The 11,470-nt window shown below is 37.5% G+C and overlaps 1 protein-coding gene across 2 annotated transcripts in view; it reads right to left on the bottom strand.

Moving 5' to 3' along the window:
* Positions 1–357: 357 nt before the first annotated feature.
* pof1b (POF1B actin binding protein) overlaps positions 358–11,470 on the bottom strand; it is a 32,069-nt gene continuing 20,956 nt past the window's right edge. Inside the window, exons 3-13 of one of the 2 annotated variants that reach the window (XM_016677294.1) lie at positions 10,738–11,012; positions 8,975–9,008; positions 8,690–8,770; positions 8,088–8,180; positions 7,015–7,128; positions 6,381–6,533; positions 6,052–6,171; positions 5,066–5,215; positions 3,529–3,599; positions 2,802–2,916; positions 358–1,699 (exon numbers count right to left, since the gene is read on the bottom strand). In XM_016677294.1, coding sequence (XP_016532780.1) covers positions 1,679–1,699; positions 2,802–2,916; positions 3,529–3,599; positions 5,066–5,215; positions 6,052–6,171; positions 6,381–6,533; positions 7,015–7,128; positions 8,088–8,180; positions 8,690–8,770; positions 8,975–9,008; positions 10,738–11,012 — 1,227 coding nt within the window. In that variant the 3' untranslated portion in view covers positions 358–1,678. The remainder of the gene's footprint in view (positions 1,700–2,801; positions 2,917–3,528; positions 3,600–5,065; positions 5,216–6,051; positions 6,172–6,380; positions 6,534–7,014; positions 7,129–8,087; positions 8,181–8,689; positions 8,771–8,974; positions 9,009–10,737; positions 11,013–11,470) is intronic. The other variant, XM_016677295.1, reaches the window with a different exon arrangement.

Here is an 11,470-nt window from a genome sequence, read left to right as displayed (position 1 = left end):
CAAGATGTTGAGGCGCAACTGTTTTAATGGTAAACATATCAAAATATTTAAAAATTTACATTTTAAAACTTTTGTTGAATTAAAATAGAATGAGTATCCTATTTATACCACATCCACCTCATGACACATCGCTCCTAATTGTTCATCTGTACACTGAAGAGATGGCTTGTTTACTGATTCAAAAGAGAACAGTAAGGTCATCAACTCAAATCGAAACTCAAGTTGCTCCATATTTGGGAGGAAAACTCACTTTAATTGGCTGGAAAACAAAAAACAGATTTTATTTTTCTTGTGAATTTGTATATTTGAGTGCCTGAACTCAACAGTTGATTCTGCTACAGAAACAGTAATAATGTTTTGTTTTGTTTTTTCTCAGCACTGACATTCACTTAAAGAAAATCCTTCTCCTTTTCACCAGATGGATGAATTTGTCAATCAGTCCACATAGTTTTATTGTTATCTTTACCCCAAGACACCCTCCTGGAGTGTTGTTTAAATTTATGCAGCATACAGACTGTAAGAATTTCAATTACACAGCAACAGAATCTCTAGATCCAAAGTAACATTAGTGTTTTCAGTTCCTAAACTTAAAACCAGAAGATTCAGAGCTGTGGATATTTTTGTTCACCGCCTTCAAAATGTGCAATAGGAGTCTAACCGTTTTTTTTTTTTATTTTTTTTCACCGCCTTCAAAATGTGCAATAGGAGTCTAACCGTTTTTTTTTTTTATTTTTTTTTATTTTTTTATGAAAATTAAATTAAATACTTCTTTATTAAATGATTGAAGTAACTTTTTTTCCTTTCAGATGATTATTTCTGGGTGTGAGAAGGCTCCTCTCTGTACACCCTAAAGGCACCGTCTAGTACTGAACCAGTTCCTTTCTGCAAATTATTCTTGTCAAAAAAAAATTAGAGTTGGACTTAAATATGGTGGCTTAGAAATTGCAAAAATAAACCCTGCAACCTACTAAGCATCAACCAACAAATGTATTTATGAATGCAAAATTCTTTCATTCACCTTCTCTCACTTTCTTTAAACACTTTCTAAATTTAACACTTTCTTCTTCATTCAGTAAAACCACCACATCAAAGACATTATGCGAGCTAAAATTATAAAATCAGATTTTCGTTATTATTATTCTTCATGAGGCAACTGACCAAACAACCCAAAAATGGAATAATTCTCATTACACATTGATTGTTGCAACTCTTATTTATCTGGTACTAAAATTCAACAAAATAAGTCCTGACATAAAAACTGCTTGCAGAGTTAAATTTGTCTTACTTTTTATTTCTTTCTTATTAGAGATTCCAAACCAAGTGTCACCCAGTTCCCAGCCATCATGTTTTTTTTTTATGTTTGTTTTTTGTTTTTTACCAAATATGGGTCAATGAATATTTGCAGTGGCATTATGCAACTTTTACATGGGTAAAAGTTGAAAATAAAACATATTAGAAGCCAAAGAAAGCCCAACTAGATTTTAATCCCAACCAAACTTGATTTGACTGAATCAAAGAACCAGGTCTCTGTGCAGGGGGAAGAAAGGGAGGGGTTTCAACCACCACCAATCCTGGGAGGCCTGAGGGGAGGGGGAGGAGCATGCACATGGGGGAGAGGGGGCGACGTCAGGGTCTTCTCCATGTTCAATCATTCCTGTCGGAGAGAAGCAGTGTGTCTTTAAGGAGTAGTAATGATTTCCTGTTTTAAAATAAAACACAGGTACAGTTGTTACAATCTGCAGGGTTTTTCTCTCTATAAATGAAGATAATATTCAGATTTTGGAAACGCTAAGCACAATTTAGGAAAGAAACTGTTGTGAATTTGATTTGACTTGTTCTCCTTCTAGAGGTACCTGTTCTAAAAGTGACAGAAAATATGGGTGAGCTTTGTGAAATGAAAAGATGGGGAGGATGGACGTGACCAGGAGTCAACAGCCTGATTCACTGAGGCCGTTTGTGAACATAAAGTTTTTTTTAACAACAAAAACATTTTGTTTTGTTGAGGTTTTTACATTTTGTGTTTTGACTGTTGTCTGTTTCTTCTTCTGTTTTTTTTTTTTGTTTGTTTGTTTGTTTTGTCCACCTCATATTCACAAAAATACCGCTATCTTCATCAAAATAACTTCAATAGTTAAAATGGTCTGGCTGCTTTGACATAAAACACAATAAGTAAATAAAATACCTGCCATTAGAAATTTGTGGAAAACAGAAAATTCCCTGAAAGTATTAATTTTTTTCCCCCCACATTTATAAAACATCATCTATTTATTGGATTTTTGTCCCAGAGCCTTAAACTTTCTGCAGTAGCAAACATTCACCACAAGGTGGAATCATTACAGGTTTGTTCTATAATCTAAAGCAAGCCTTGTTGCCCCAACATAGAGGATGTAGGTGGTTTGTGATTTGGATACAAACATCTATTTAAAAAATAATCATTTTAGTTCTGGGTTAACAGTCAGAGGGAGATCTTTAATGATACAGATGTTCTCCTCCAGCTGGCTTTAATCTGTAGTCTTACTTGGTGCAGTTTAAATTTTAATACAAAGTTAAACTGATTGGTAACAATTAAGGCAATTATTAATTTTATTTAAAAAGGTTGATGGTTTAGTATACTTTAAAGAATTCAATTTTTATTAGACACATCACCTTTAAAAAAGGTCTAATATGAGCTTCCTTTTAATAAAAGAGAAAACTCTGAGCCATTTGGCTCAAGTTAAAGTTTTCACTAACTAAAAAGGAACATGACTCCATGCCTCAAACTAAGCAGGTTTCTCAGCAGGCCTCTCCTTCCACCCTTATACCTGTTTGATCATCTCTCCGGTTCTCTCGATGACGATGGTTTTGGCCTCTTTAACAGGTGAAGTGGCCTGGTAGTCGTCGCTAAGCAGCCCAAGGATCGGGTACTGGTTCCTGTACCTGCACAGCCAAACACATGGAGAATCATGGGACTCGTTTTAGTGTGCTTAATGTAAACTTGTGAAGTCAGTATAGTAATCTATTCAATGATGTTCACCCAGTTGTGACTTAGGAGGCAGAGGAGACATCTGACAAATCATTTTGTGTTCCACTATAATCCAACTCAGTTCTACGTTTGAATTAGATGGATCTGAATTAATTTGAACAACAGATTGAACTGCGATATGAATGGAAAACCGTTTGTCATTTCAGAAAACTTTACTGTGAATCAACACCAAATGAAATATTGAAACACATTGTACGAAATCATCAACGACCTTTGGCTAATTTTTGATGTGTACAGGAAATAATATAATACACACATTAACCCACAACATAGTTGAATTCTGACTGGTAAATATGGCATAAGGCCCATAAACTGTCAACTATTATACATGAACTGTGTAATAACTTGTATAATGTATTTTACATGACATAAACTGAGAAATTTAGAGCTTTGTGTTGATTCTTAGACTAAACTGAATGAAATGATTGCCATCTTTGCTTAAGCTAAATACTTCACAAAGTGAATAAGTGATTTCAGGTCAGCAGTGTGCCGCGTGACTGCTGTACCTCTTGGTGATAATTGTCTTGGTGACGTTCTTGGAGCTGTCGTTCCTCTCCATCAACAGTCTTCTGATCTCCTGAAGGCAAAGAGAGCTCAAAGTCAACAAAGTTCAATCAGTTTCAGAAAAAAAGGCTGAACAAGGAACTCCTGACCACAAGAAACAGTTTAATACTCTCTGAAATATGTCTCATAAGTTCTACAGAGACCATCATTTCCCTCTTGCATGTTTTAAGGAATTAATCCTCATTTTCCAGTCACTTGAATTCACTTCAGGCGCTACAAACTGTGGCGTAGGTGTCTGATGAAGCTTGATAAGACGAATATTTATGTGCTTTAATTGGTTGAACAGAAAAAAATGTTGAAACCTCAGAATGCAGTTGGACCAGAAAGCTAACCTCTGAAGTAATTAAAAAAAAAAAAAAACACAGGTGTTGTGCTTCTAAGTGCCAGCTGCTGACATTATTTAATATAAGGTAGTAAGTCCATCAACCTCCAGGTTATTTTTCTTATTCTATTAATATTCTACATAGACAATATTCTCACCAGCTTTTAAAATGATTGTTTTTTGCGAGTAGTAAACTTTTATCCCCCATTCAAGAGCCAAACTCCTCACCACTCTGTCTGGGTCATGAGCCGGCAAGCCGTTCCCAAGCCGTTTACAGCTACTGGTATTCTAAGAACTTATAATGTTTGAATCTGTAAAAGTATCAGAAGATTGGTTATTTTAAATGTTAAAAAAAACAAACAAACATGAAATTCCAACAATCTTTAGGAAACATTCAGCATTTTGAATTTTCTAGGAAAACTTTACTTAGTTTTTTAGGAAAGCTGAGCTAAACAAAAAAATACTTATGCTAATAGCAGAAGTGTGCCAACTGCTGCCTAAGTATTCCAATAGGCATTGTTTAGCTGTAAATGGTTTACCAGGGTGCAAATATTATAAAGTTGTACATAAGATATATTTAAACTTTACTTTTGCTGACCTCTTGCCAAAAATGGGAACTTTTATTTGATTTGGTTGGTTTGCTCTACGTTTCTGACTTAAACAGCTTCTGGAACAACCTGGGAGCCACCAGGGCTGTCCACAACGATGTCAGTTTAACAGCAACATTTACCAAGAGGCTGCTGAGCAAGCTCAGTACAAAATAAACACCTTCAACCTCAACTTAAATCTGCTGACATGGACAGGCCAGATGATTCTTCTGTACAAAGATCGAGCTCTTAGACCACAAAGAGGACGAGTATGTGAAGCTCCTACATGGACTGAACCATCTCTCAAGCATGGTGGTGGCAGCTTCATGCTGTGGTTCTGATAACAGTAGAGTTGTTTTCATGCTGCTTTGTGTTTATTGCACATTCGGACCCCTGATAGAGGGGATAGAGGGAAGGCAAAGAAGTGTTTCCACATTTTACCCTAAACTTAGGAAAGGTTTAAACTCTAAGAGATGAAATATTGTTTTTTTGTTGTTGTTGATCTCCAGTAGATTAGATCAATATCTGAGGTGAAACATTACAGTGAAAGAGGTGTTGAATGTTTCAAACCTCCTCCTTTTGCTTGATGGTGATCTCCCGCTGCTCCAACTTGGACAGCAGCTCTGAAATCTTCAGCTGGAGAGAGCTCTCTGCGGATGAGGACTTGGTGGTGGTGGTGTTGGTTGTGGTTATCTGCATCTGCAACTTCGATATCTGAGACTGAGGCCCATCCCAGTGAGAGGAGGGAAAGAATAAGCAAAAACATGCAGATTTTATTCAGCCATGTAAAGGGATAACGTTACTAAATCTTCATCACAAGCACTTTTCTACATACAAATGTTCCAACTAATTATTAAGTCCACACTCAAAATTAAAAGAGTTAAACTTTTCAAAGTATAAATGTAAAGGTTTCCTATGAGTTTACAGTATAACATACATTTACTCAGTTGTTAAACAAAAAAAGGGGGGGGAGGATAAGACAGGAAGGAAGGAGGGAAGGAAGACAGAGAGAGAAGAAGGTAGGAAGGAAACAGGGAAGGAGAGCAAGGAAAGAAAGGAGATAGAGACAAAGAAAAAAAGCAAGAAAATACAAAACAAGGATGCAAAGAATGAAAACAGAAAGAAAAGAAGAAAAAACTAAGAAAGAAGAAAGGATGGGAATTAGAAATAAATTAAATAAAAATATAAAGCAAGAGAGGTAGAAAAAAGATAAGGAAGGAAGGAAGCTAGCTAGACATGTAGCTGTGACTAGATAACTAGCTAGCTGGATCGTTCGCTAGCTAGAGGAGGAGGATGGTTGGTCATAATTGGCATTTTACAGTTTTGCTATATTTGTTTGCAGTTCACACATTTCTTAAGAAGTTGTAGATCTGCTATGTTTTGTCAAGTTTGACCAAACTGGACCCAAAATGACAGCAAGGAATTAATGATCACAAAATGTACAAATCTAACTTCTACACAGGTCTTGTAAGATTTCACTTTAAACTACTGTGACTTTTTAGCAAGACTTTCAAGCCTGCTTTGTTTGTATTTTTTTCTCTTTTTTTGCATCTTACCCTCAGTTTCTCTATCTCTCTGTCTCTTTCTGTTTTCAGGGTCTCCAGCTCCTGCCTGTAGTGCTGAGCCAGCGCCTCTGTTTTGAGGTGCAGGTTGCCGTTGCTGGATTGTCCGGCCAGCTGAACAAAACAGACAGACGGACAAAAAATGTAAGGAAACAGATCAAAATAAATAAACATAATATAACAAACCCTAATGAATTCAATGGATTTTTTTTTGTCATCCATCACAACAGAAAGTGTCCACAAGAAAACATTAATCTATATTTAAGCCAATCAGATTTCTTTATGGATGGATAGTCCATGTTTTGGAGGAAGTTGATCTCTACCCTCTGTTTGAGCATCTCGTTCTCCTTCTCCAGTACTCTCATTCTTCCCTCCAGCTCTCTGATCTTGAAGCTGCCGACCGAGTCGCTGCTTCGGCAAGCGGAGAGCTGACTCTCCAGGGAACGCTGGGACGCTTGGGCTTCCTTCAGGGACAGCTGCACAAAAACACACAAACTCTTCACTTAAATACTTTATTCGGAAAGGTCGTAACTTAAATAAAAATCCATAAACTAAAAAATTGCTTCGTACAGCTCCTCCCTGTAGTCCAACTACAGAACTTGTTGAGATGTGGACTTTGACTGGGTCATCACTCGCCCTCTGAAGTTGATGTTCAGTTTGTCTGTCAACAGTTAATTTTAATGTGGGATATTGCTGATGTCTTTCCACCCTGGCACTGTACTAACACACGTATCTTATTCAAATATGTCTGTAGCAATACATTTAACAAATTTCCATCCAAAACTATGAGGGAATAATTATCCATACATTCAATGATTCAACTGGAAGAAAAAAAAAACTGAAGAGGGCTACATGTGATATGACTTTGGTTTAGTTTGGGTTCAAATGTAATAAATTAAGCTCATACATCACATGATCTGATTAGAATCATTAGATCATTTGAATGACAGACAGTACCTGCAGCTTGTTGTTGCTCTCTCTGACGTTCTCTATGAGGGACTCATACTGCAGAGCCTGGTCTGCTTTGAAAGCCAGATCTCTTTCCAAAGACTCCTTCTCACTTTCCAGACGCTGTGAACACACACATACACACACACCTGTTGGTAGTTTTCAGGACAGAAATGCAGTTTATTCTAGAATCTGCATAAGCTGTAAAACCACATTTTTACTGGAATGAAACCTCATCAATAACATTGCACAATTGATCAGGTTTCTTGTTTGCAGAAAGAATGGAAAGGAAAATATGAAAATAAATTTCCAGCCATGCTGGTTTGTTTGTGCGACATGCTAACGTTAACTTTGCGAGGCGTTTTATGTCTGGCCTGAGCAGAGAGGACATCATGTCCCGACTCCACACACACTACTGCAGAGATTTTCTCTTTAAAAAATAGAGTTTGAGGTTATTGGTACAGGATTTTGTTGCTAAAACTGATTCACTTAAAACAAATCTTAACCATGAAAAAAGAAAATAAAGGTAAAGTTTAATCCGTACAGGTTTTAACAGCACCTTCAGGAGGCTGAACAGCATGTTAACACAGCAGGAACAGCTGGGATTTTCACAGACATTTTCTGAAAACATCTCTGAAGTGGAGCTGCAACTAAATTATTTTAGTTCCTGATTATTAGCTGAGGTTTCAATGGTTTAATGAAATTCGGCTTTCTGCTTGTTTTGACAGCTTATGCTGTGCAAAACCAACAGATTTGACATTTTCCAGGTCAATCTGCAGAATACTATTTATGCTAAGTAATGATCTGCAACTAAACCTCTATTGTTTGGGAAAAGTTTAACTCCACTACATTTGAAATCTGTCTAGTTACTAGTCAGCAGCAGCAGCAGCAGCAATTATCCCAACACACTTTTAAATCTGCCTAGTTTTCTTTTTCTACCTTCATGTTTGCCTTCATGTTACTCCTCAATTACCCGTCAGCAAAAAGAAAATGAAACAGAAGCTGATGTTTTTTGTAGGGCTCCATTATGGTTGAGCTGAGTCACCACACCTTGCCCCTGCCTCAATGATGACGGCTCTCACCCGCATGTCCTCAGACATCTGCATCAGCTCCTCTCTCAGGCTGCTGAAGGTGGAGAGCAGCAGACGCATGCTCTTCTCTGCAGTGAAACGAGTCTGAAACACAGCCAGATGTGAGAGGCGAGTTAATATCAGACAGGTTCTTATCATTCTCCTGCCCTAATGGAGGATCACAGGAAATAACAGGTCATATTTATATAAATAACAGGTCCAGCTGACAGCCGGGCCATTGGACTGAATGCTCATGTTGTTTTTGAGCATCAAGTTTATCAGGTAAGAGAAAATGCTGTTTTACTGCCGTCTTTTACATTTTTGTAAATGTTTTATAAACTATGTACACTTTGAGCTATATAAAAGGGATGTACTTTCTTTTCTACCAGGACTACAGGTACATAACCTATAGTTCTGTCTCTGAACCAAAATCTATGAGAAGCCTGGTTAAAGTTCAGTCCTCTCTCCATCTGAACCAAACAGCTCTGAGGAATGAAAAGCCCTACTGTGAAAGCAAACTATGGCTGCAGGAGCTGGAACGAGAACACAAATAAGCAATAATAGCTTATTATTTATTCATTAAAATGTGTTGGAGTATTTTCTGTGTATCTCACCTCCAGCAGGTAGCGCATCTGCTGCTTGGTCAGTTCGTTGGCTCCTTTGGGAATCAGAGACTCCACCTCCTGTGTCTCACCCTGCACACAGAGAGACACAACTCAGCACATATTCACCGCCTCATACAAACAGGAGATTACATCAGTATTGATTGTTTCTGATCAGATAAGGTGTAGAGAGGAAATTTTATTTAATATAACTGACTGATTCTTGTCTGTTATGTACACAGCTGATCTTTAAGGTATTTAATTGTCTCAAGAGCTCAGCTCAGACGCGGCTCTCACCTTTAGGTCGCTGGAGAGATTCAGAGTGTGTTTCCTGTAACACACAGAGAGGAAAAACAAAGTGAGGTAGGCAGCATAGCTTGGAGGGAGATGAATGACAAAAGTGTGCGCCTGCACAGAAAACTGATATTTGTTCTTGCAGTATTCCAGGAATCTCAGGTGAACACAGAGGGAGGCAGGTGAAATAAAACGTATCGGTCTTAATATCAGCACACATCAAAATTGGACATAAATGAAGTTTAAGACAACATTGTGACATTGTAACATTGCAACTATTATCTGACCTAGAAGCATCCTTACCATGACTTAAATATTGTCATTTCATGACTTGTGTGTTTCTGCTCTGTTACATTTATATTTCTGCTGCACAACTGAACTTGAACCATGAAGGGTCTCCAGAGTCTAGAGGGCCACATGAAAAGGTATGGCAGGCCAGATTTGGGCCCTGGGACCTTTATATTGCATGCGTCTCTGAAGCTTCACGCTTTATATTTGCACTTTTTTTTGCTTTAAATACCTTGACGTGAAGTGTAAGATTTCCACAATGTAATGTTGTGTTTGACTAAATTAAAGAACACCCCTTAAGTATTTTTTTTGCATCCTTTAAGTCTACTAACAAATTCATGAATCTATTCGGTTTCCTATTTGGCTGCAACTTTAGACACCCAAGGATTAATAGAGAACCGACTTTTTCTCCTAAGTCTCTAAATTTCCCACACTGAAACAGCAGACCACCTGCTGAGTCTGCAGAAGTCGTATGTAAAACTCTGGATAATGGGAACGACTGAAACTCGACTCCAACCTGTTTGAACAAGCTGCAGATGAACCACTGCAGGCAAGTGGCCAAGCCCTCCCTGTGGTTGTTTACTTGGCATCGGCTTCATTAGATGTCAACAAAGTGAAACTATGATATCAATGTTATCAACTCATCTCTAAGGTTATGAAGGTTGTGTGCAGTGAGTTTGAGTCAAAAAGACAACAAGCTCCCAAGGACTAAAAGGAGATGTCTCGTATGTTTACTTTAGTTGGATTCACAAAGTTTCCTGTGAAAAATGCAATGTTTTATTAAAAATGTATTTTTCATGGATAATGGTTTACCGATTTTAGCCAATTGTTGAACCCCATGGTTTTCAGTGTTTTGCAGTGTTACTATGCATTGACAAATCCAAAATCTTCAGGAATATAATTTTCAAGCAGCTAAGCAAGATTTCTGTAGATAAGCAAGTTTTTATGTTAATGTCATTCTGTTAATGACTCTACCACTCGTTAACAGAAATATATTTTTAAGGAGAGAAGTTATGTACCTTATGTTCAGACATCATGAGCCTAGCATCGGTATCTTTTTCTCGTTAGATCAACAAAACATTTTAACCTCACGTTACCGTGGCAATGTCTACTTATGATCTTGAAATAAGATTTAAAACTTGTTTTATGGTGTTAACAGTTTCAATAGTTTTACTATATGAAAATAAAATTATCTCCACTTGTAAATTAAATTAAAAATCAAAGCAAACAAATACACTCTTCACAGACCAGTGAATTGGTCTATTCTAATGAAACACAAAACCGTCACAACAGGAATACCGACTCATGACACTGGGTCTCTCAAATGAGTTATTCAATTTAGGAATATAATGTCAAGAAATGTGCTTTGTTTACTTTATCATGACTCACAAAAATACACATATATACAAATACACACACACACAAATATATATATATATATATATATATATATATATATATATATATATAGCACTTACTGTCCGCGGATCTTGGACACGTTATCGAAGATGTAGGAGTGGATATCGCAGTTCTTCCTGTAGACATCTGCCAGCAGTTCGCCAAAGTAACGCGTGTCCAGTTTCGTTGGCTCCAGCGTCTCCCTCTGCTCTGACATGGAGAATTTCTGCTTCACCGATGGAGCTTTCTGCTGAATGATGTTGACAATCTCCACTTCTTCAACCACTGCAGAACCAGGCTGGTACTCATCTTCCTCCCCGTCCTCGCTCGCTTCCAATTCGACTTTCACGTCGTCCTGGAGCACACACAAAACTTTGATCAAATTTGCAGCCAGAAACATACCAGGACCTTGGCCATGAAAAACAATTAAGTTTCTCCGCATCTTGGCCAAATAGTGGCAGCTTGTGTGCGTAAATGTTAATCCTGTTTGGATTAGAGAAAATCTATCCTGAGTTATAACAATTTTTACTTTTAAATAGACTAAATTTACAAAAACTGAAATTATTATGGCATTCATGCCAGTGATAAGTGTATGTAGACTTGTGACTGGATGACCCAAAGTCCATATTTAAGCTGCTTCATCCATGTAAACTCTCCATAAAGCTCAGCAAAAACTGCTGAGATTTCCATCTACGGTTTCAAAAGAGCAATACGAAGCAGTCACTAATGTGCAGTCACGACTAGCAGTCTGCATTCCTGGTCATCCCCCAAGTTGTTGGATTTCAGAGGTTGAGGTCAGAGCTTTGGTCAGAC

This window comes from Poecilia formosa, unplaced genomic scaffold (assembly GCF_000485575.1).
Source record: "Poecilia formosa unplaced genomic scaffold, Poecilia_formosa-5.1.2 Scaffold152, whole genome shotgun sequence".
NCBI classification, from domain to species: Eukaryota; Metazoa; Chordata; class Actinopteri; order Cyprinodontiformes; family Poeciliidae; genus Poecilia; species Poecilia formosa.
This window is presented reverse-complemented; position numbering and strand designations above follow the sequence as displayed.